The sequence below is a fragment of the Mus caroli genome, unplaced genomic scaffold, assembly GCF_978045245.1.
Source record: "Mus caroli unplaced genomic scaffold, Mus_caroli_1 scaffold_2, whole genome shotgun sequence".
NCBI classification, from domain to species: Eukaryota; Metazoa; Chordata; class Mammalia; order Rodentia; family Muridae; genus Mus; species Mus caroli.
The window spans coordinates 39,839,157-39,865,479 of NW_028227257.1; the positions used below are offsets into that span (position 1 = coordinate 39,839,157).

At 41.6% G+C, this 26,323-nt stretch overlaps 1 protein-coding gene across 1 annotated transcript in view; it reads left to right on the top strand.

The window, feature by feature from the left end:
- The window catches only part of Esf1 (ESF1 nucleolar pre-rRNA processing protein), a 52,270-nt gene extending 44,619 nt beyond the window's left edge, over positions 1–7,651 (top strand). The window contains exons 12-14 of the mRNA XM_021149435.3: positions 2,217–2,293; positions 3,556–3,702; positions 6,648–7,651. Of these exons, the coding sequence (XP_021005094.2) occupies positions 2,217–2,293; positions 3,556–3,702; positions 6,648–6,941 (518 nt within the window). The 3' untranslated portion in view covers positions 6,942–7,651. The remainder of the gene's footprint in view (positions 1–2,216; positions 2,294–3,555; positions 3,703–6,647) is intronic.
- Positions 7,652–26,323: the final 18,672 nt, after the last annotated feature.

Consider the following 26,323-nt stretch of genomic DNA (forward strand, 5'->3'; position numbering starts at 1 on the left):
GTGTACAATTTTTGAAGCATGGTTAGCTCAAGATTATGGCACTTGTTTAAAGCCTAACAAAGGAGCAGATAAATTGACTCTGCAGATAGAAGTGTTTGTTAAGCATACCTGATGAACCTGAGTTTCATATTAGTTCCTACTTGCTGGGAGATTACTGATAAGATAATGTTTTAGAACAGGAATTTTTCATTTCTCTGTTATATCTTACATATAACCTAAATTGCGGTGGGTGCAGGAGGGGGGGGAACTTTTCAAAAAAAAAAAAAACAAACAAATGTGTCCTCTTGGATCCTCCAGAACTGGAGTTCAAGTAGTTGTGAGCCACCATGTGGGAACTGAATTTGGGGTCTTCATCAAAAGCAAGTCCTCTCAACCACCGATCCAACTTTCCAGCATCTTAACTGTTGTTACCATAAAGAACATTGTGAGTGTGTAGTTACATTTCTGTTGTAATAAAACACCATGTCCAAGACAACTAAGAAGAAAGAGTTTGTTATGGGTTATGGTTCCAGAAGGTTAGAGACCGTAAAAACAGGGAGGAGGCAGTTGGCATGGTGGCAGGGACAGGAAGCTGAGGGTTCACATCTTGAACCATAAGCATGAAGCAGAGATAGTTGACTGGAAGTGAGGTGAGACTACAAACACTCAAAGCCTGTTGCCAGTATCACGCCATAGCTAGCCAACCTCAAACTGCACTACCAACTGGAGACCAAGTATTCAAATACCTAAGACTACGCAGGACTTTCTCATTCAAACCACTACATGGGTCGTTTTTGGTTTTGTTTGTTTGGAGTTGAAATCTCATATAGCTCAAGTTGGCTCTAACTCCCTGTGTAGCTAAGGATAACCTTTTACCTCCACTTCCTGAGTGCTTCAGTTGCAGGCGTGAGTTGAGCCATCATGCCTGCTTTTATGTTGGGTTGAGGGTCAGATCCAGAACTTTATGCATAGTAGGCAAGCACTCTACCAACTGAGCTACATTCCCAGCACAAGATTGTCGATTTCTATTTAGTGGAACAAAAAGCAGTTTTTCAAAAGATGGTGTCCCATGGTTCACAGGGAACCGAAGGTGCAGAAACATTTTAAACTAACCAGATATTTAAACTGGTCTTTCATCTTCATCACCATACTTCATCTACTTTTGAAGTCCTCACACTTAGACACACAAAAGAAAGAAAGAAAGTTCATAGGATCAGTATAACTACTAAGGAACTTAAGACAAATAAGTATAATCAGATAATAATGGGAATAATTGTAGGCACCTATAGCACTATGGGCAAAGCAATAACTACATTCTTGCAGTTTACTAATCCATGGAGTCCCTAGAATAACCCTACAGGTAGCTGCTATTATTGAATTCTCTATTTGGAACAGGAGAGATGGCTCTATGGCTAAAAGCACTCACTTTTCTTGCAGAGAATTCTGTGTCAGTTCCTAGCACACAAATGGCAACTCAACTGTAACTACAGTTCCAGGGGATCTGATGCCCTCTTCTGGCCTCTGTGGGTACTAGGCATTCACTTGGTATACACACACATTATGTACAAGATAGAGCTCAGAGGATAAATGTGCTGACTGTCACACTCAAGACCTGAGTTTGAATCCCAACCCCCACGTGGAAGAGAAGAACCAGTTCCCACAATTTGTCCTTTGACCATCACAGTTGATGTGGTATGTGCACAACAAGCACATTAAAAAAAATTTTTTTTAAATACACCGGTTTTACATATAAGGGCATAACTCAATTCTCTTTTTCTAACATGAGACAAATTGTTCGTCCTTTTTAATAACCCTTTTGGTTTTGGGGTTTTTGGAGGGGGGGGGGAGTTCTTCACTACAAAAGGACTAAGCCATGTTGTTCAGTACAGTTTAGTGACTGTCTTTAGTTACTGGTTTTGCTTTGGTTTTGAGATGGCCTCACTATGTGTCATACTTAGGACTCAAACCCTTCTTCCTCTGCCGTCCAAGTTGCTAGAGTTACAGAAATGTGCCACTGTACCAACAAAAGTGCCTTCTGTTTAACATAGTTGCCTCCCAGAAGGCTTGTGCCCCCTCCCTAGGCTCATGGCCTTCCCTCTGTTGTGCTTTTCCTTCTTCTGGTTCTGACATTTGCTGTCATGATTACTTCTGGATATTTTTTATTGTGTTCAAAGTATAAACAAATTTTCGCTGTTGAGCCTGTCTTTTAACCTTCCTATGTTGTTTTGCTGAACCAGGTATAAAGAAAAAATCAATGAAATCTGCAAAAGACAGCGGATCTTCAGAGGAAGAAACTGACCTGGAAAAACAAAAGGTAGACACCATGGTCATTGTTGCGTGTTAATCAATGATTGATATGTACAGTTGAAATGATGTGCTTCACATGAGTTTTCATTGTCTATAATTTTAAAACTGGTTTTTCAAGTGGATTTTGTAAATATATTATAAGATACATAAATATCTTATCCATATAATTTTTAAATGTTCCTTTAACCAAACATTATTTCTGTAGCTAATATGAACTTATATGCTTTTATAACTAAGATATTTTTCTCATTTGCACCTATAACTAAGACATATTATAACCTAAAAGTTATTATAATATAACTGAGACATATTAAAACCTAAAAGTAGTATTTTCATATCCTTTGATTCTATTTGACTCTGCCCTGTACTACAGTTTCTGTCAAATGCTAATTTTTATTAGTAGTAATTATAAGTTTAATGTACAAATGTTAAGTCTGAATTAGAAAGGCAGTGATATTTATGCATAACCCAGTGATCCCAAAACTCCAGAGTCTCGTGTACTTCTGTGGGGTCAGCAGCACCCATGTGACTGGGAGAGAGCCTTAACTGGCCATCTAAACTGTTGAGCTTAATGTATTTTTCTATTCTTCATCCATTACATATAGGTAGCACTCATAAAGCTACTTAAAGATCCGCTCATGGAACTTGGCTCTCTAAGGAAGTCCCATGTGAGTGCCAGTGATGGTAGGAGAGGAATAGCATCCTTCCTGTGTGTGATACAGGGAGACGTGGAGGCTCCAGAGCGTGCTCCTGTGTGTTGTCTCCAGCGCTGATGGTTGTTTAGCTGACTCTTAGGGGCTCATGGTCAGTGGAAACAAAATGCTTAGCCTCAGAAGCAAATGCTGAGTCTGCTTCATGAAAGTACATCAGTATTGAAAGAGGCAAGGGAAAAAGAGCAAAAGAATTTTCCTAATTGCTAAAGTACACATCTGGAAACTGTAATTTGTATCACAAAGTAAATTTCATGTCATTTCTTAAAAAGGACAAGGTGAACATAAAATGTTTTTGACAGACCTGGGGCTCTTATTCCTTCTGCCTGCTAATCAGGTTACTCTACAGGAATGGAAGCCTGTCTTTTGAATCAAGGCTGTTTCTTCCCTCCTTCCCTGTAGCTAATTCTCACATCACAGCCTGAAATGAACTTAAGCTGTGTGTCCTGGGCTTCTTCCTAAGCTCCATTCATTGAGTATAAGCAATTCTCAGAACAGCAACTGGGGAAAACTCAGCTGTACATCTCTAGTATTTGTTTGTTTGTTTTCCTCTACGTAGGCTGAGATGGCTTTACTTGTAATGGATGAGGAAGAGGACAGCAAGAAACACTTCAATTATGACAAGATTGTGGAGCACCAGAATCTGAGCAAAAAGAAGAAGAAACAACTCATGAAAAAGAAGGAGTTACTTGAGGATGACTTTGAGGTAACTGGCAGCACAAGTCATTATAGCATCTTCTTTTTCCATTAATTTACTTATTTATTCACTTTATATCTTGGTCCCCCCTTCACACAGTCCCTCCCCCATATCCTCTCCTCTCTTCTCTGAGAGGGTGGAGGCTCACACTGGGTATCCCTAACCATGGCACATCAAGTCTCTCTATGGCTAGGAGCATCCTCTCCCAGTGAGACCAGATAAGGCAGCGCAGTTAGAGGACTAGGATCCACAGATAGGCAACAGCTTTATGGATAGCCCCAGTTCCTGATGTTGAGGGACCCACATAAAGACCAAGCCACATGCACATCTGCTATATATATGCAGGAGGCCTAGGTCCAGCCTGTGTATGTTCTTTGATTGGTGGTTCAGTCTCTGAGAGCCCCAAGGGTCCAAGTTAATTGCACTCTCTAGGTCTTCCTGTGGAGTTCCAGTCCTCTTTGGGCCCTGCAATCCTTGCCCCAACTCTTCTGTCAGTGTCCACAAACTCCATCTAATGTTTGGCTGTGGGTCTCTGCATCTGTTTCAGTCAGCTTCTGTGTGAAGCCTCTCAAAGGACAGTTATGCTAGACTCCTTTCTGCAAGCATTATTAGCTTCTTGAAGGTGAAGTTAAATCTAAAGTCACTCTGGAGATAGAAATTAAGCATGAAGTTACCCTCAAAAAGCTCTTATTAAGGCCTGTAAAGGCAACAAAGTGACTGTCCTTTAATCTAGCAGTTCATCCCAGAGTGGATCACACCACTGTTCTCTGATTAAGCACTTAATGAGATCGTTAACTTAAAGTTGGTTAATAGTAGGGACAAATAGTTGGTTAAAGTAGGGACAAAAACCATAGCCTTTAAATGTCAAAACCAGAAACAGTAATGTGCATGCTGTGATAGTCAGCTGAGCATGGAGAGGTCACATGGCAGGTCTCACTCTGCTGTGTACAGTGGCCAACTTAGTGGTCCATGCTTTTTAATTTCTTTGTATCTTGTTGATGTCACCCATCAGTTTCCTTCTTACGCTGAGTATGTGGTCCTAATGACCATATGCATGAGTCCAAGCCCTCCACAGAAAACTTTAAGATATGTACTAAGAATCACTTGAGAGTTATCACTAGTAAATTTGGAAGGAAAAAAAAAAGATGGGTGAGTTCTTAATTGGATCAGAGTGGAAGGAAGGACATAAACAAGCTTCCTTGTAGTATGTAGAAGGATTGATTGCAAGACCACTACTGCTCCACCTGTTTTTTTGTTTTGTTTTGTTTTGTTTTATTTATTATATGTAAGTACACTGTAGCTGTCTTCAGACATTCCAGAAGAGGGCGCCAGACCTCGTTGCGGATGGTTGTGAGCCACCATGTGGTTGCTGGGATTTGAACTCTGAACCTTCGGAAGAGCAGTCGGGTGCTCTTACCCGCTGAGCCATCTCACCAGCCCCCAACTCCACCTGTTTTATGTTTATATTCCCATGAATTTTCTGATAAATTACTCTTTTCATGAAAAAAGCAAAGAATAATTTCCTGTTATGAGCTCTATCTCCTCCCATAAGTAATCATGTATAAAATATTTTTCATGGAGCTAGTGATACAGCTCAGTAGATAGTGGCACTTACCACCAAATCTGACAACCTGAGTTCATTCCTCATCGTCCACATGTTGTCCTCTAACCTCTACATACCACACAAATAATCAAGTTTTTGCATGAGGGCTGTAGAGATGGCTCAGTGGGTAAAGAACTTGCTGAACAATCACGAGACCTGAGTTTTGGATCCCAGTACTCACATAAAAGCTCGGAGCAGCAGCATATTTCTATAACCACGGAGCTACAGGGAATGGACACAGAAGGATCCCAGGGGCCTGCTGACAGCCAGCAAGTTGATGAGCTCTCACTTCAATGAGAGAAACTGTCTCAGAAAATAAGGTAGAGAACATTAAAGGAAGACAGATGACATCAACCCCAGGCACCTGCAGGCACCTACACATGCATGGACATATGCATGGATACTCAAACACTGAATTTTCAGGAAAATTCTGTTATTTTTGGTATGGTGTCGTGTCAATATCACTATAACTAAGTAGACTCGGGTCTTTCTTTGTTGTTCACTACTAAACCTGGCTGGATTGAGGATACACTTTTCCACGTAGGACCATAGTACTTTTTGTAGAAACACAGAGGATGGGTCTGGATTCTTCGTTTTATTTTGTTTTTCGCTGTGGTCCTGGGGTGCTTGCGCTAGAGCATCACACTGCTTTAGGCAAGCCCTCAACCACTGAGCAACATCTGCAGCTACCATTTTGCATTATAATTTGAAACGGGGTCTTGCTAAGCTGCTCAAGGTGACCTTGAATCTGGAATCCTGAGTCAGCCTTCAAAGTGCCTGCAATTACTGCCCTGTGCTACCAGGCCTAGCTAGTAGCTACTTTTTCAACACCAGAATGTAGTAACTGCCTAAACTCCAGGCAATTCAATAGTGTCCTAATTGACTTGTCTATAAGTTAGAAGTTGGTCTTATGTTAAGCAAGGAACAGGAAGCCCTGCCTTGAGAACCACGTCTCTAGTCAGTCAAAGTAATTATCCAAGTTATAAACCACAGAACACACATGGGCCACTAGTCAAATAGATTAGTTTTAGGGGAAAGAGAACAGCATACCCTACACACTTCTTAAAGGGCAGGCCTTAAAATTCCATTGAGTCTGCCCTGAATGTGGTGGCACATGCCTGTAATCCCAGTTCTCAGGAGACCAAGGCCAAGAGGGTCCTGTGTTCTAAAGCAGTAAGTTCCAGTTCGGCCTAGACTAAAAAGACAGACCTTGTCTTGAATAACAAACAGAAAACCTCTTTGAGTTTGCAGAAATTGGTTCTAATGCCTCAGTGCACAGAGTGCACACTTGTACACTAATAACCACAGCTCTCTGCATCTCTTTACGTGTTTCTTCTCTTTGAATTTGCAGGTAAATGTCAGTGATGCTCGGTTTCAGGCAATGTATACTTCCCACCTGTTCAATTTGGATCCCTCTGATCCTAATTTCAAGAAAACAAAAGCTATGGAAAAAATTCTGGAGGAGAAAGCTCGGCATCGAGAACGGAAGGAAGAACTTCTTATTCAAGCAGTAGAAAGAGCACAGCCGGACACGGGAAAGCCAGCACAGAAGCAACCCATGGATCCCGCCTTGTCCATGCTGATCAAATCTGTGAAAAACAAAACAGAGCAGTTCCAAGCCAGAAAAAAACAGAGGGTCAAATAACTGCTCTCTCCTCAAGTGTACAGAAATAGCGTAAAGGATAGTGGGAAGAACACCACCTTTCTGAAATAGGAGAAATACCCTTTTTGACCATTGTAAAGTTGTTCTTCTTTGGGGCTGGAGAGATTGCTCAGCAATAAAGAATACTGGTGCTTTTGCAGAGCATCCGTGTTTGGTTCCCAGCTCTCACAAGGCAGCTCACAGCCATATGTAATTTGAGAGACCCAGTGCCCTTTCCTGGCCTCCATGGGCATGGCTTGCCCATAGTGTTTGCATAAACATAGTTACAGGCAAAATATTCACACACAGAAAGTTTTAAAGTAAAATTTAGAAAAAATGTTCCCCTTATGTAACTGTTTACCTAATTGTAAATATTTCATATTTTATACTGTGTATTCACAGACTTGCCATAATATAATTATATAAATTATAGAATTCTTAAGAATTTTATATTATATGAAGTTCATTTCCTATAAGTACAGTTATTCTAGCATTTATTTACAATCTATGTAAAATAGTGTCAATTTTTCTCTGCAAAGAATAAAAACAAGTTGAAAATACGTATTTGTAGTACCTTAATCTCTGAAGGCAGGAGGCAGATCTCTAAAGCTAGTAAAATAATTTATTTTTCTAGTGTGAAGGATGGAAGCTGTGAACTTTCTTTCTGTGCTTAGTAATTTGCATGTATAACTAATTTATAAATAAAAGTGTGAAATGAAATTACCCATTTGTATAGCATTGGTCTGTGTCACTACTTTGAAAAAAAAAAAAAAGTCTGAAAAGTATGACTTTAACTCTTTAAGAAGGCAGTTCTGTGGAAATGCAGTTTTATTTTTACATTGCCCATAATTGATTTTGAAATGTTCATGGACTCTGCAGACATTTTCCTATTTGTACCAACAAAAAAAAAATCCTTCTATCCTTTATGTTTTTAGAATGTTTTAGAAGAGTGGGTATGCTGGTCTAAATTTAAGGAAACGCCAATTCTTTTTAAAATTCAAGGACTGGTTCCACCTGCTCTAAATCTTAGGAACTATTAACTGACCGCTCACACGGGAACACTGAGTTGCTGCATATAAGGGAAAGGAAATAAAAGGCAACATGGACTGGAGCAGTTAGACACAGCCCCTCCTAAAAGGAAATACAAGTCCTCCAGGTTTGCGCAGAGTTGCCATCTTTAGCATAATAAACAAAGTTTACCAAAGAAACCATAGTTTTTAAAAGATGCAAAGCTCAGTGTAATAGCAAAATCATGACAGTTGAAACAGTTTCTGGAAGGAAAAAAAAAAATAGCACCTCCTAAATAAATTGCTCACTATAATAAAGAAAAAAATAGAGGCTCCAAGCAAGAGTGCCTTTGTTATAGAGCACTCTTGTTAGACTGTTCATCCAAATAATGCCCCTGACATTGGTCTGTGAACTTCCCGACATTGACCAATCAGTGAGAATGAAGTCAGTGGGTGCTTATGAGTATCATCTACAGATAGTTCTCTAACATTCCTTATGTCCTTCTTTTTAAGGAAACTTTTAAGCTTTAATTCAGGTCAAGTAGAGATGAAATGTAATTGGTTTAGTTTCTTTTCAGTACTAGAAAGAAAACCCAAGCCCTGTGCTGGCAAGTGCCCTCCCACTGAGCTACATTCCTGTAACTCACATCTTCAAACTCATATCTTCTTCCACTTCCTTGAGTTCTGAAGTTACAGACCAGAACCACTGCAGTAGATGTGATGTAGGAAAAGTGAAGTGTCTTAGCGTTCAGAGGAACTTTCCTCTTACCTCAGGTGGGCTTTAACTCGGGGGCTTGTGTGCCAGGTACTTAAGGTCACATAAAACTTAGACTAAGTCAGTGGCTTCCAAATTCTCGTCTGGTGAATTCAAAGAATGAAATTCTGGAGGCAGAGGTAGGTGAATCTCTGAGTTTGAGGCCAGCCTGGTCTACAGAGTGAGTTCAGGAATAACTACACTGAGAAACCCTGTCTAGAAAAGCCAAAAACAAGCAAATAAAAATAATAAAGAACACAGAGGATGAGTTAGAAGTTGTACACTTACAGAAAGTAGAGCTGTCCAGCGTGGGTTCCCAGCACATGAACTACCAGGGAGCTACAAGTCTGGCTTCTTTTTAGCTGGCTGGTGGCAAACACTGGAGCAAGGCATGGGGAGGTCATCCATCCAGTTGGTCCAGTATCAAACTAGAAGTAGCTGTAAATGTGGAAGGTATTGTAGAGAGAGCAGACCCATCCCTGGCCTCTCATTCCCAAACCTTCACAGTGGAGTACTTTAACACGTTCAAAGGAATCAAGCCAGGTATGGTGGCATACACCTTTCAGCACTCAGGAGGCAATATTAAGCATCTCTCTGTGAGTCTGAGGCCAGCCTGGTTAAATAGTGAGTTACAGGCCAAGTGGAGCTATACCATGAGACTGTCTTAAACAAACAAACAAACAAAACTTAACAATCAAGTATTTTCATGTTCTCAGGTGGTGACTGTTTGCTCTTTCATCTTTAGCCCATTTAACATAAAGACACTACAGTGGCATTAGAACCTTTGTGGACTGTTGAAGCCTGGTCCCTAGCTTAAAATCACCCCTAACATAACTGTAGCCATTTTGTTCCATGCCTGCTAGTCATTAATGCAAAAAAAAAAAAAAGAAAAAAAAATACCTTGACTCAGAGCAGGATCATGCTGACCCTATTATGCTCTGTATGTTCTGAGATTTGTTAGTCTTAAGAATTCCACAACTAGGGGCTGGAGAGATGGCTCCGCGGTTAAGGACACTGACTGCTGTTCAGACGGTCCTGAGTTCAAATCCCAGCAACCACATGGTGGCTCACAACCACCCATAATGAGATCTGACGCCCTCTTCTGGTGCATCTGAAGACAACTACAGTGTACTTATGTATAATAATAAATCTTAAAAAAAAAAAAAAAAGAAAAAAAAGAAATTCCACAACTATAAGTTCCACTTATGACCAATCAGAATAAAGTTCAGGCAAAACTGTTCCATGTAGACTCAAGGAGTTTGAGTCAGGGCTGAGTACTGCTGCATATGAACTCATTGTGGTTTTATTCCTTTATAATCTGTTCCTGGTCCAGTCTCAGCTCCCAAGTCTATGCTGCAACCTTGATCAATAAACTATTCTTGCTTAGCTGAGACTGGAGTCTGAGGGGTTTGTGTGTAGATTCCTGAACCCCAACATGAACCATGTTGTCACCACCACTCCCCCCCCCTTTTTTTTTTTTCAAGACAGGGTTTCTCTGTAGCCCTGACTGTCCTGGAACTCACTCTGTAGACCAGGCTGGCCTTGAACTCAGAAATCCGCCTGCCTCTGCCTCCCAAGTGCTGGCACCACCACCCCTTTAAAAGGCAGGGTTTCACATAGTCCAGGCTGTAGGACCTTGAGCCTCTGGTCCTCCTACTTCTGCCTCCCAACTCCTAGAATAATTCCAGGGCATAAATCAAACTCTGGGCCTCTTGAATAACGGGCAGACTTACTGATAACTGAGGTACATCTCCAGCCCCATTTCTCCTTTTCTCTTACACGGTGGTCAATCTATGTGCTTCTTGTACTTTCTGGAATAGGATGCTTAGGAACAGTGAGGTTTCCAGATTCCTGGGTGTGGACGCGAGTCAAGGGACGTGAGACAAACTCCCCTAGAAAGCAGCTGGGACTCTGCCATGCTTGTGTGCCTGGCGTTCTGGTTCCAAACTGTTTTCCGCATCTCCAGGTTCACATCATCGCCTTCCTCCAAACATTTATAAAGGAGCAGCCGCCAGACTCAGGCACATGGGAAAATGAGGAAGCGTGTGAGAGCCTGTGTTGAGCCGTGTGTGTGGGTTCTACATTACCCCGAATTTGCCAAGCTGTGGAGACAAAAATCTCCACATGGTGTGACGGCGCCAAAGCAAACAGACTAGCTGGGAAATGTGTGCAAGGGAGAGCTGGGAGCGGCTGGTATGGGGCTTATGAAGTACTTTCATTAATTTTTGAAATTTAAAATAAAAATTTCCCCTTTACTATATGTACTTTTGTCTTGAGTAGATGTCATATTTTTCTTGAGGAAACAAAAAAAAAAATCTGAACTTAATTATCAGTATCTTTTCTCTTGGGCCAGTATGAAAGAATGTAATTTACTATACTGCAAAGAGTTCATCTAAGGGCTGTGGTGACTCATGCCTGTAATCCCAGATCTCAGAAGGCTCAGGCAGGAGGATTGCCATGAGTTCCAGGGTTACAGAGTGAGACCTCATCTTAAAAAAATTAGTACATTCAATTGGGGGGGGGGTGATTATCAAATTAAGAAGGAAAGATACTTTCTTATAAGTGACTTTTAAGTTTCATTTTGTGTGATTTAAGACACCCTCTATGTTACCTAGGCTATATTGAATTCTTGGTCTCAAACCCATCTTCCTACTTCAGCCCTCCTGAATATCTATGACCACAGGCATGTGTGACTGCCTGGCTAAAGATGGGCTTATTCCAACAGCAGCTCATTAATCAAGGATAAACTCTTAAAAATAATTATTGATTCCATTAAGTTCCTCCATTTGAATGGATAACCTAGCCTTTACGTTCTACAATTGTAGGGGTCTACTGGAAAACTCAAAAAGGATCAGAGACCACACAGGAAATGAACTCCGGATTTCTTTGTATGCCAATGAACCTATTCATTGCCTCAGGAATGTATCGCATTAAACACACCAACAATATTAATCCGTTTCCTTTGTTATAGTAGAATAGTGGAAGCCAAATATGTAATAAAGAAGAAAGAAGGAAAGACTGTTAATCATACATTCGGAGGCTGAAAGTCCAAGATCAGAGGCAGAGGTAGCTCAGGTCTGAAATCCCAGTACTTGCAGGCAGAGGCAAGAGGATCAGGACTTCAAAGTTAGACTCAGCCATGCAGCCAATTCAAGGCCAATCTGAACCACAAGGGACTTTGTCTGAAAAGGGGAGTCCAAGGTTGTCTTAGCTAGAGTTTCACTGCTGTGAAGAGACACCATGACCAAGGCAACTTTACAAAAACAACATTTAGTTGGGGCTGGCTTACAGGTTCAGAGATTCATTGTCATCCATTATCATCAAGACAGGAGCATGACAGCGTCCAGGCAGGCATGGTGTAGGCTGAGCTGAGAGTTCTAAATCTTCATCTGAAGGCTGCTAGCAGAATACTGGCTTCCAGGCAGCTAGGATGAGGGTTTTATAACCTACACCCACAGTGACACACCTAACTCCAACAGGGCCGCACCTTCTAATAGTGCCATTCCCTAGGCCAAGCATATACAAACCATCACAAAGGTCAAGTGGCCTTGTCCACTGAGCCTCTGAAAGCCCCTTTTCTTGGGTCACAACATGACGGAGAGAAAGAAAACCAGAGAATTGTGCACTTACAGAAGAGGCAGAGTGCATGAGAAGGCCTTACTTCCAGGAGACATACCTAAACTCTGACTAAAGGCCAGCCCCAAGCTCTTCAGATAGTGGTGCCTGCACTGACCTAATTACCTCCAGCTTTGGCTCCACCCTTTAAGGTCAATATCATACTCGGAAATAGTTTCCAGAATGTGAACCTTTGTAGGACACACACAAGCCAAGTAAAAACCATACAACCAACTCTAGATAGCTTAAGAGAAACAACATCACTGGAACCAGGCATACCTTTAGTAGTGTCAGCACTTGGGAGTCAGAGGCAGGTGGATTTCTGTGAGTTTCAAGGTCAGGCTGGCCTACATATTGAGTTCCAATCAGGGCTACAAAGTGAGGCCCTGTCTGAAAAGAAAAGAAAAAGAAAAAGTCTCAAGATGTGAGAATTAAGGTAGCCCAGTAACCAAAGACAGGGATAAATTATCGTGAGGCAAGGACAGCCACCACCCAGGGATGAGTACTCACTCTTCCCACTTTGCTCATCTCATGGGCTCCTTAATCCACTAGGGTTGAAATGCTGAGAAAATCATGTCACAGTTTTCATGGAGTTCTAAGTCCAGTTCCCATGCTGCTAAAGAATGTTTTTCCTTCCGTTTAAGATCCAAAAATAGGGCTGGCGAGATGGCTCAACAGGTAAGAATAGCACTGACTGCTCTTCTGAAGGTCCTGAGTTCAAGTCCCAGCAAACACATGGTGGCTCACAACCACCCATAATGAGATCTGATGCCCTCTACTGGTGTGTCTTTTTTTTAAAATCCAAAAATAATTTTTGTTGGTTTTTGAGACAGGATTTCTTTGTGTAGCCCTGGTTGTTCTAAAGCTAGTTCTGCCAACCAGCCTGGCTTCAACTCACATAGATCCGCCTGCCTCTGCCTCCCAAGTGCTGGGATTAAAGATAGATAGATAGATAGATAGATAGATAGATAGATAGATGATAGATAGATAGATAGATAGATAGATAGATAGATAGATAGATGCCACTACTGCCTGGATCAAGAAAAAATTTGAGGGGCTAGAGAGATTGCTCAGCAGTTAAGAAAACTTGCTATTTTTACAGAAGGGTGTTCAGTTCCCAGCACCCAGGAGGTGACTCACAAATATCCGTAAGCACGTAAGTACTGCATATTCAGACACGCAGGCACAGCACTCATACATATGAGATATATTAAGATATATGACTCTAAATATTTTAAAATGTATTAGAATAAAATTTGAATTTCGGTATCATTAAGATAAAACAATAGGGCTGGAGAGATGGCTCAGCCGTTAAAGGCTAGGCTCACAACCAAAGATAAAACAATATAATACAAGCAAGTTAATATCATTGTACACAATATTCTAAGAACTGAATACATTTTCTTGTATTAAATACATATCAGTATTATTTTTAAAACAATTTCATTCTATTATTTAATGACAGGAATAACAATCTGGAAGACGATCTAAGCATTTAGAACAACTAAGTGTCTAATTTCCCTGATGTCTAAAGAGAGAAGTATAAATGTTAAATCCATTAACAGAAAAGGGTTTCTGTCATCTGACTAGACAATACTTTTCTGTTCAAGATCTTGGAAAATGTATTCGCTTGGAAACCTGTTTTAAAGCTTTGTCTCTATGGCAAGCAGCAGAGTTCTAACGCAGCATTTCCGGAGAGGAATTCTGGATCTGATCTAATTCTTCTTCACGACTGCCCCCACTTTAGCAGCATAACCACCCACTTGTGACTAAAAGGCCAACCGAGTTGTGGGTGACCGGGACTGCCTCTGGGGGCAGAGGAGAAAAGACGCTCGCTTTTTCCTAGGTACCTCCCTATTTGATTTTTGTTTTAGTTTGGATAACTTGCAAAAGTCTTTAAATAGACCAAAATCAAATCAAGAACAGTAAGAAATAACTGTAAACAAGCCCTATTTTCGGGAAGCACCGAGACAATAGCACTGCACAGCAGGAAGAGTGTAGGTGGTGGAGCGATGGGAGAGAAAGAAGCAAGCAAATAGGTGGTGGCGATCATTGATCATCGAAAATGAAGTCGCGGGGTTTGCAAGCCACGAAGTGAGGCAGAATTGGAGATGCGAAGGCAGTTGCTGTTCTGCCTCACTGGGAAATGGTGAATTACACTGTCTAGCACTAGAGCCAGTAACAAAGGCAAATGCCACAGGGCCTAGGCCTTCTTCCTTTGAGAAAACCAGACCATTGTAGGGAGTAGCTGTGACTCCCCGAGCAGCATCCTAACCTAGGAAGAAGAACAGAACCTGCAGAGTGGGAACCCACAACGGACTGGGCATGTCCTGCTCTGTTTACTTCTCATCGTTGGCCTATCTTCTCATCTCTCTAGTTAGTTATGATGGCAGTTCAACCATGAGACTGGATGACTCTATGTTGAATCCCAGTTTTGCTGTGCTGTGTTTAACACAGCACAGAGATTTGTTTCCTTTGGAATCTTTGGGTTGGGCAAACCATTTAAAGGACACCCAGTGGCCCTGCCCACTATGTGCCCAGCTACAGCACAAGCCACTAAGACTTACAAGTATGGGATAAAGACATGAGAGAGAAAGAGAAACTAAACTGTGTGAGCACTCTAAAGAGGGGGGCAGATCTGGAGACGTGAGGGTGGCAAGAACCAGCCTGAGATGCCTCCTGAGGTCATGAGGAAGTCCTAGCCTGTGTTGCCAGTGAGGACCATGTCTGGGTTCATGCGCATGCAGCAGGAGGGGTCTGTGTCCATGTCTATGGCCCATATTACCATCAAAGGCATGTGGTCATGTAGTATGTAGTTTTTTCAACCCCACTTTAAGCTCTGGGAGGACATCCCTAACAGCCCCACCCAGGTTCCCCCTCAGATCTGCAGATGAACACAGACACATACCTTTCTCAATTTCAACCTGCCTTATTGGTTCTATTGCTGGGCACTTCTAATCTACTGCAGCTAGTGTGCCTTCCCAATACTCTTAGCTCAGCATCCTAAATCTGCCCTCAGCTTCAGTTGCTCAGTTACCTATAGTCCCAGCTCAACACCCTAACCTCCTGCATGGAGAAATGGCCTATGGTTGCTCTGCCTGAGATCCCACATGGCTGGTCACCCTTTCTCCCTCCAAAGCATAGCAAAAATCCTCTCTTCCTCTCCTGCATCCCTTAGCCTACCTCCAGGGAACCAGAAGTCCTGCCTCTTTCCTTCCACCCAGTAATTGGCCCCTGGCATCTTTATTGATAGATCAAGAATCAATTGGTTAACAGGACCTTAGCATCAGAACCACCCCTCTACATGGACATCCCTGCTCAAGGCTGCTGCCTGAGACCATGTTGATATACAAGGGATGTACCGAGCTGGCCCCACTTTTCCCTGTCTATAACACTCAGGAGAATGGGCCCTGCTCATCACCTGAGCAGCACAGTAGAGTTGGCACTGATGGTGGAGACTTGGGTGAGCCTGACAGAGGTCATGAGCACATGACCCTTGTCTGCATGTCCCTTGTCTGCCACGTGGTAGCATGAGTGAGGGAGAGGTGCCCTCCCACCACCTATGTTTTTGCTGCCTCTGTCAGGTGGGAGAGCCAGCCCTAGAGTCATGAAAACAGGAGAGGTGGCCTTGCCCCTTGCCACCTGTGGCATTAGATGATTTAGCTGGGGCAGTGCTGGAGAACTGTACTCCCCTATAAAAACCAAAATGAAAGGGGATAACATGAAATGTAAATAAAGAAAATATCCAATAAAAGGAGAGAGAGAGAGAGAGATACATTATCCCCCAGAACTTGAATTGTAAACATATAAATAAATAAATAAATAAATAAATAAATAAATAAATAAATAAATAAGACAACTTTTTTGTAAGTACAGCAGCACTGGATGTGGTGACCCATGCCTGTGATTCTATCACTTGGAAGGCAGGGGCAAGTGGATCTCCATGGTTTACAGGCTAACCTGGTCTACATACTGATTTCCATGACAGCCAGGGCTATTAGTGGGATCCTGTCTCAAAAAGAACATATAAAACTTCCATGTCATGAGCACATCCTGTTAGGTATGCTTGCTCTGTTTAGAAAGTTTAGGTCTTGGTGTCTGGCGCCCAGTGTCTCATTCCTTGACTTAGCATTAGATCTCATTTTAGAAAGCAAAACTTTATTCTTTATACTGTGGACTTCTACTGGGCTCTTTAGATCAAAGCTCATAGCTGGGAGTTGTCAACACATAGAATGAGAAGTAATAGTATCTCCATTAACACTGCTTTGGGATACTGTTGGGTTCCTGTTGGGTTGAATTTTTGCACTTGATGTACAAAATGTACACTGTAGAAGGGTACATTTTGCAGGATAAACATTCACTAAGTTTCTCTGGAGGCACTGGCATTTTTCCCCATATAAATATTTTTCATTCTGCTTTAAAAAAAAATCATACTGTTTAAAAGAACCCAAGTCACATATTTTTAATAACTTTGAAAAATAAGTAGGGTAAGCATTTTTTCGTTCATTTTTACCAGTGTAGAAACCTGATACTTGGTTTCTGGGAATTATGTAACTTTTCCCAGACTGAACAAATAGTTCATAGATTAATAGCTATGGGACATTCTGACACCTCTCACTATGCACCAAACCACTGTGGAATATCGCAATCAACATTCAAGTATTCAGGGATCCAGACTATTTCAGCCACCATGACTGCTTTGTCACAATCAACCATGTTCATTTTACCGTATCTGTTATAATTAAGCAACGTAGCATGACCCAGTTCGAACCTGTCTGACCCATGGTGATAGCAATAATTCACAGACTTAGCTTCACACCAATGATAGTTATCTGTCTGGTGAATCATATCTTATCTATCAGCAAAACATCCACCACAAGCCTTTTAGAAAAATATTGCTGAAACGTCATCTTCGATACCTTCAGAAACATGCAGGACTATAGAACAGCTGTTTAGTCAGTTACCTCTCAACTATTCCTATTGTTTCTGTTGAGTTACAGTTAAAGCAGTGGCTGTTGTTGAACCATCTTTTATGATATATAAACTAGAATCATATTCTAGTTGGCAAATGGCACATACCATCAGAACAAAGACTTGGCTGGAGAAGGGCAGCTGACACCTGCTATCTCACATGGAGCAGAGCAATGGGACAGGACCATGCCAGCAGTTTAAACTGTCATTGTCCCCTTGCACAAACTGATCATTCCTGAGACAAATCCCACTGTGTACTGCCACAAATTTAAGCTCCTGATCGTTTTGCTTCTCTTGTCCCTCTCTAACTCTTTGGCTCGAAATAACAGAACTAAAATGTCCTCATTAGCTATAACTGTCTACTTGGCACAGCCTATCTCAGAAAGAGGTCTCAACTGAGGGATGGCCCAGATCAGACTGCCTTGTGAGATGCCTCCAGTGGATTATTGTCTCCATTGTTAATTGATGTGTAAGGGACCAGCCCACTGTGGGCAGCACCATCCCTTAGATAAGTAGTCTTGGCATGAGAAAGCATGAGCCTGTGAGTGAGTGAACAAGCAATATGTCACCATGGTTTCTGCTTCTAGATCCTGCTTTTAGTTCCTGCCCTGACATTCCTCAATGATGGATTATAACTTGCAAGCTGAACAAAGACCTTTCCTCCCCTAAATTGTCTTTGAAACTTTCCCTTTATTTTACATGTACTGGTGTTTTGCCTGCATATGTATCTTTGTGACATGTACACACAGTACCTGTGGAGGCCTGAAGAGTGTGAACTCCCCTGGAACTGGTGCTACAGGTGGTTGTAGATGGCCTGATGTATGCTGGGAACCAAACTCTGATGCCCTGGAAGAGCAGTCAGTGCTCTTAACTGCTGAGGCATCTTGCCAGCCTCCTCAGTTGTTTTTTTTAGTCAAGGTGTTTTATCACAGCAATAGAATGGAAACTAGGATATCTATCAACTCATAAGAATGTAGATAAGGGGAAATTGAGAAAGCACAGTCAGCCCCTGGGAGATGAACATGACATTTACTGATTCCTCCTATGTAATCACTTCCTGTATCAATAGCTCAAAGTTTCTTTTTGGGAATCTGGTGGTCCAGGAGTTGGGATAGGGAGCTTTGACTCCAGTTCTGGTTCTGTGAATGGTGATGTCACCTAGTCTCATTCAGCCACCAAAATCCTCCCTACTCCTTACCTATGGCTAAATGACTGGTAGAGATAAGCATGTGACCTATATCACAGATTCAAGTATCTTAGTAGAAATTCTGAACCCCTTTCTTTTGTATGACAGAAAGCCAGCATGAAGCTTTGGGGCTTGATGCAATCATTTTGATCTTGCCAGTGGGAGAGATGTGTAGAGGTCAGATCCTTGAGTATCTTCAGATCACTTAAGTGGCACCCCAAGTCTAAGTACTCACCTTTAGTAGCATAAGCCAAGAAAGTCTCTCCTCCCCATCTCTTCCTCTTCCTTCCTTTCTCTTCCTTGTCTTCTCCAAGCATATTGCTTCAGACATGGTTCTTCCAAATGACTGACAGTTCCTAACTCACCCTAACTTAAGTGAAAAACCCACACAGAATTAAAATTCCCTGCTCCTGTGTTGTCTGGAGTCAGGAATGTGATTTTCAACTCACCATGGTCCCAAGGGAAGAGTAAGTGATTAAAGAAACAGAAAAGGCAGAGCTGCAAACATATCACAAACTCATCACATCAGCTCCTGGGGTCAGGGAGCTGGAAGGGGCTCAGATTCAGTTTGTGTTCTCATTAACCAAGATCAAAATGAACCAGAGCCCTGCTGCTTTTTAAAGACGAGTTATCCGCAGATACATCCTCCCACTATTCTGGTGTTCTCCAGCAGAAACGAGACACGATGTCCTTCTGAAGACGTGTGTGTGGCAGAGGATTTAACCAAGCAAACAGGAGGCAATTCCTAGAAGCTCTTTGAAAAGAAAACACTGGCATTCTCTGACCATGAGAGACGAAAGATGGATGGCAGGAAGCAAATGGTAAAAGTAAAGAGCGAGAGCAGCTGGGGATTTCTGAGCAGATGGGCTGCTAAAGATGACTATCTGTTGACTTAGGAGAGATCTGGCTTTTGGGTTTCTAATTCAAAGTGCCTCCCATCCCTCTCCACGCTCTGGCTTGCACTAAGCTTCTGGTTCCGGACTCTGCTATGGTTTTCCCATTGTGTGGTAAGACACAGCTCAGGAATGTTCTCTGCTTAGCTGAGCTCATTCCAGTAGTTCAAAAATGTTTCAAATTCTTACTCAAGTTTCCTTGAGAACAGGGAAGCATTGAACTACAGAGAATTTTACTTGGTCTCATTTCAAAGTATTCTTAACGAGCAGGGTGCTTTCTATAGATCCAAAGACTGCACTTTCAAAGATGTTTGAAAGTTTTGTAGTAGTCAATATTCTTTCAAGTTGACCAAAAAAAAAAAAAGTGATCTAAAATAGCTGGAGCACAGGGGAATTTATTCTTGGATCTAAGAAGTCCAAGATTGGGTGTGCTTCAGTGGTAAATTTATTTTAAGAATCAATGGACATTAAGATTTCATGAGCTCCGGCTTGCAAAATGGCTGTGCAGATAAATGGGTGTGCCAAATGGATGATCTGAATTTGATTGTCAGAACACATGTAAAAAGCTGAGTATGGTGGGACACATCTGTGGTTCGGCATTCCTAAAGCGGGATGGGACTGGAAGACAGGGGAGTCACCCAGAAGTCTAGTTCAGCTAGCCTGTGGTATGCAATGAGACAGAAATAAGAGAGACCTTGCGTCAGCCCAGTGTAAAGAAACAACTTCTGAAAAGTTGTCCTCTGACCTCTACATATATGTTGTGTCAAATACACACATACACAAACACAAGAGAACCAACATTTCATAAGTTCTGATGCATGTATATCCATGTCTGTTGCAATGATACAATAGCCAAAAGCTGCAAATAACCACAGATACATCAACATGTGAATGACTAAACAAATGTTATCATGAACAAATTAAATGGTAAAATATTATACGGCCATAAGAAGAAAAGAATCACTGACTCATGCCACAAAATGGGTAAACTTTGAGGGCATCATGCCAAATTAAATAAGGCATACAGAGGAGAAATATCTTTATGCATGTGTGTATATGTGTGTGTTGGAATTCATGTAGAAGCCAAAGGACAACCTTGGATGTCAGCCTCAGGAACTCTGTCTACTTCCTTTGAGGCATGGTTTCACATTGGCTTGAACCTCACCCATGAGGCTAGACAGGCAGGCCAGTGGGCTCCTGGGATACTCCTGTTTCTGCCTCCCCAGTGACTGGATTTAAGGGGCACCACTATTCCCTACATTTTACGTGGGAGCTGGAGATTGAACGCAGGTCCTCAGGCTTGCAGCGAAGCACATTAATGATTGAACCACCTTTAAGCCACGCCAGGACAAATAATGAACAATTTCACTTACTTGAAATATCCAAAATAGGCAAAGTAACAGAGGCAAAGTACAGATTTGGAGAAGCTGAGAGAAGAAGGTGAGCAAGTAACGGCTTAATAGCCTTTCCTTGTGGAGCGATGAAACATTTTGAAAATAGATAAAAATGGATGGATATCACACAACATTGTGAAAGTAACAGCGCTCTGGTCACTGAATTGTTTATATTAAGATGATTAGTGTTGTACGGCATAATTCTCACCTCAATGAAATGAAAAGGAAAGAAAAAGTAAACAGTGAAACAGAACAAAAGAAAACACCCCCAAGCAAACAGAAGTCTTTAAGTCAAAGTCCCTGAAAAGATCACAGGCTGCTACAAGGCAGCAGCGCAGGGCTGTGTCTCCCACTCCCACATTCTGACCTGACATGTCTCTCTCTTTTCCTCCCTATTCTATTTCTTCTTTCATTTCCTTGGAGTGTGTGTGTGTGTGTGTGTGTGTGTGTGTGTGTGTGTGTGTGTGTGCTTGCTTTTTCATTTTGTTTCTTTGTTTGTTTGTTTGTTTGTTTGTTTTTGGAGACAGGGTTTCTCTGTGTAGCCTTGGCTGTCCTGGAACTCACTCTGTAGACCAGGCTGGCCTCGAACTCAGAAATCTGCCTGCCTCTGCCTCCCGAGTGCTGGGATTAGCTTTTTCATTTTTTAAAATTAATTTATTCTCTCATACATTACACAGCAGTTTCCCCTCCCTCCACCCCCCACCCTCTCCATTGCTCCCTTCACCTCCTTCCTCCCCATCCACTCCTCCATTTCCCTTTGGAAAAAGACTGTCCTCCCAGGGATATCAACCAAACATGGCATATCAAGTTGCAAAGAGACTAGGCACCTCTCCTCATATTAAGACTGAATGAGGCAACCCAGTAGAAGGACAAGGATTCCCAAAAGCAGGTGAAAGTGTCAGAAACAGCTCTCTGTTCCCTCTGTTAGGAATTCCACACAAACTCTAAGCTACACAGCTAAAACATGTATGCAGAGGGACTAGGTTCGACCCATGCAGGCTCCCTGATTGTTGGTTTAGTCTCAGTGAGCACCTATGAATCCTACCCTGGGTTCTGGGTATTATACTTGGGTCATCAGGCGTTTGTGGCATGATTTGTTACTCATGAAGCTGTTTGATAGCCTTGATTGTTAATATTAGTTTTCAGTGTGACAGAATCTGGGATCACCTGAGAGATGGGCCTTGGACATTCTTGCCTATCTTGAGATGCTGATCAAGAGGGGATGACCCATCTTAGTTGTGGGCAGGACCGTACCCTGTGCAAAGGATCCTGAATAGCATCAGATGGAGAAAGGGAGCTTGGCCAGCAGCATGCACTGCTCTCTCTTCTTGATTATGGCATGATATGAAGGCTGCTTTGAGCTTCCCAGCATGATGGGATGGACATTGAACTATGAGTTAAAAGTAGCCCTTCCTTCTTTAAGTTGCATTGGCAGAGTGTTTTATCAGGGCAACGGGAAGAATGACTACAGGTGGGGCCTCTTGTAAGTCTGAGCCAGTCATATAAATATAGGTCAATGCAAGTCAAGGACCTGGCTCTGATAAAAATGTCTATAAAGTGACTGACATATCGACTGTTGGGCTTACATGGGTTTGTACTATGATTGTACCTTCTTCATATGAGGTAGGCAGGATTGAAGTTTTATTATATTGCTGTTGGAGAAGAGGTTTAGAGACATCTGGTGGCCTTCCAGGCTCTTAAGCACTAGTTCTTAACCTAGAAATTGAATATCAGATATCCTATATATCAGATAATTATATTATAATTCATAAAAGAATAAAGATGACAGTTATGAGGTAACAATGAGCTAACTGAATTGTAGAGGGTCACTACAGTGTGAGGGACTGTATGTATTAAAGGGGCACAGCATTAGGAAGGCTGAGAACCATTGATCTTGTGGAATAGCAGAATTTCAGAATTTTTTTCTAATTACATAGTCTTCTCTCTAAAATCCAGTTCAAACTGGCACACACATACATGCAAAAGGAAAATATATGGTTTCATCTAACTAGAATGATCAAGAGTAGATCTTCAAGCCGGGCGTGGTGGCGCATGCCTTTAATCCCAGCACTCGGGAGGCAGAGGCAGGCAGATTTCTGAGTTCGAGGCCAGCCTGGTCTACAAAGTGAGCTCCAGGACAGCCAGGGCTATACAGAGAAACCCTGTCTTGAAAAACCAAAAAAAAAAAAAAAAAAAGAGTAGATTTTCAGGCTAAGTGGTATCCAGGAACTCAAATCATGACTGGAGCACGTTAGTCTGGGCACTTCCATCTGCATGCATGTGTTCATTCAATTAGTGAATACTTAGTTCACTATAAGCTAAGCCTAAGAAATTGGTAATAGGATAATTTTTTAACAGAATTCAACGGAAAAGGTGATTTACCTATAAACAAGTTGTAAGCTAATGTTTTTAAATTTTGCAATACTGATGACTGAATATACTCTTACATGATACTCTATGAATGAGCTACATCCACAGTACGTATTTAAAAATAGATGTTAGTAAAAGGACGTGTCATATCCCCTATAGAAGTTTACTAATAAAATGCCACATGCACAGCAATGGATCCATGAGTCATTGGCGAGTGTCCTTGAATTAAAGGCATGAGGAAAGAAAGGGGACATGACAAGGATAGAAGAAATAAAGTAGAAGGATAGTAGAAGATATTGCAATGTGAGGTTCATTACAAATTTAGCCAATCAGTGTGAAGATCAGAAACTAGAATGGTTTTTCAGGCTCATTCTGGTTCCTTCCACAAAGATAGGATGTACTCTGTCATTGGTTAGTCATGGTATGTGGTATTTCCCCATGATATTTTGGTCTGTTTTAAGTTGCTAAAAGAAAACACCAATGCGGGGGACTTTTCAAGGCTAGTACCTCCAACCACCTAATGCCTGCATCTTAAAATTTTCCACCTCTTTCTCACCACACCAGGGTTCCAACACATAAAGCTTTCTGGTACAAATCATATCCCAAACCACAGCATGGGCTGTCCTCTGACCTCGGATGAGACATCCCTCACAGCGGAGTCAAATGACTCAATAGTTAAGTTTCAGAGCTTCAGGTCTCCATATAACTGTCAACTTGACATTTCTCTCATTTCAAAGGCTGTGAAGAAATTGCAAGCCAACAGTGAGAACATAGAGAACAAGATGGTGATGGTTACAGGAAGGTCACAGAGGGACAGATTAGAGGTACCAAAGATAGTATTACCCCCTTTACATTTTCACCAAGGGCTGGTCTTTCCGTAAATAGCTCTCTGATGAGGAGACCCCAGCTCTTCAATAGGTCAACTAATGGCTCCTGCCCAGTCAACCATCCCTGACTAATGCATTTCTCAAGTTCCACACACTTGAGTAGACGCTTTCTTTCCCCTTGTACTTTGAGAGTTGATTTTCGTTCTTTTCTTTTTCTTTTATTACAGAGCTCAGTGTTTATGAAAGGCCTTTAGGAACTAACTCAAGACCAATGTAATTTAAAGACCTCAAAGGCAAAAATCTCTGGAAGAAAATGTTTCAGGCCTTCGAAGCACAGATGGCAGCCAGTGCCTTGTCCTCTTGAGATTTTCTGGGCAGGAAAATCCTGGAACACTGGAATGAGATTTCTTCCCTCTCTCTCCTTTCCTTGTCTACAGTTTCCATTGGTCAACTATTGAAATGGGGATTCATAGTTGATTTCTAAAACTACTATTTATCTTCAAGAATTTAGAGAAAGGAAAAGCAAAGAGAAAAAATACCAGACAGAAGAAATTGCACATTTGTACACTGGAAGGTCTGCGGAGTTTGGAGCCAAGAGTCTTTGGTTTCTGGTCCTAACTGTGCCACTGGACGTATCTGGGAGACTTTGATAAGGAATTGACATTTTCTTGGCCCCTGCTATTAATGGATGAAGTCTGGGCTTGTGTTTTTCCCACTGGCCCTCATTCCATACTTTTATTTTAAAATTGAATCAGTGCTTCCCAGAATTCTTTCATACATTTACCCCGAGGATACCAGTTGTGTCCTGCCTCTTGGGAGGAAGGAGTTTCAGGAAGCTACTGTGACTGTCTTATGTGTGTTTTAAGACAGGGTCTCACATAGCCAAGGCTGGCTTTGAACTCCCGATCCTAATGTTTTCACATCCTCCGTGCTGAGATGATATCCAAGTGATTTTTCTGACTACATAAAAGTAATGGTTTCTTGGTCTCTGTTGTTCTCATCATTGTAACACACTTATATAATTATGTTGAAGTCCATGTGTACTTCCACAGAAAGTAACTCTTAACCCTCCCAAATGTCACAAGGTTTATTGAAGTAGGCTGTCAGGTGCTAACAGATTTACCATATTTGCTGCTGGAGGTCCACCTCCATAATATATCAAGGATCTTCCAGTTGCAAATTCTTCCTGGAAATTCAACTCAAACCATACCCAGTCAAAAGCAGGAGCTTTTGGGTTACGAATAGAGTTAGTAGGCTTGTGTAGCATGTATGAAGCCAGTGTTTGATCCCCAGCATTACCTAAGAGATAGGATGGGGGCAGACTCTGATAATCGCAGCACTAAGGATGTGGAGGCAGAAGAATCACCAGAAATCCAAGGCCATCCTTGGCTACATAATGAGTTTGGAGCCAGTTTGGTATATACAACTTTGGGTTTTGGTTTCAAAAACCAAACCAAAGAGAACAAAAGCCCAAGAGCTTATTGGGTTAGGAAACTGCAGTGTCTCAAGGATGCCTCTTGAGGTTCAGCTTGACCAAGGAACTCAAATCACGAAATTCATAACTTTTTATTGAACACCTGCAGTACATTTTTAAATCGTGATTGGCTTGTCTAGATTTGTGCAGTAATTAATAAAATAGAACGTGTTACTACCTCCCATATATTGTCATAAGCACATTAAATGTAGTGAACAACACATTGTTCTTAAAACAGTGACTAAACACATCTGTTTATATGGAGTTTATTTTTAGATTCATGCAAGCATTAATGGGACATTTGTGGAGAAAGGGCACATGGTAGCAGATGAACAGTGTGTATCATTATAAGCTTCCAATGAAGTGATGCTGATGGAAATGAGCAGAAGAGCCAGTGGGAAGTGGCTGAATTTGGATCTTCTTTGACAGTATAGCAGAGAGAGAGAGGAGTCAAGGATAACTTCATGATTTCTGGTCAAAATTAATGGGTTAACAGTGGAGCCATAATGGGTTTAGGGAAGGAAGAACACTGAAAACGAATACTTGGGACATGTGGTTACCAAGAGTTGTTTTGGACGTGGCTAAATCAGGACAGCAAACAGCAAATGGAGATGACAAGCAAACTGTGGACATACACATCTGCACTTTAAGAGAGAAGTCCAGGGAACTTAAGAGATGGCTCACTGGTTAAGAACACTGGCTCCTTTTCCAGGGGACCCAAGCTTGATTCTGAGTATCCCCAGGTGTCTGTCTTAGTTAGAGTTTTACTGCTGTGAAGAGACACCATGACCAAGACAACTTCTTTTTTTTCCCAAATTTGTTTTAAAGATTTATTTATTCATTTATTTATTTATTTATTTATTTATTTATTTATTTAATGTATATGAGTACACT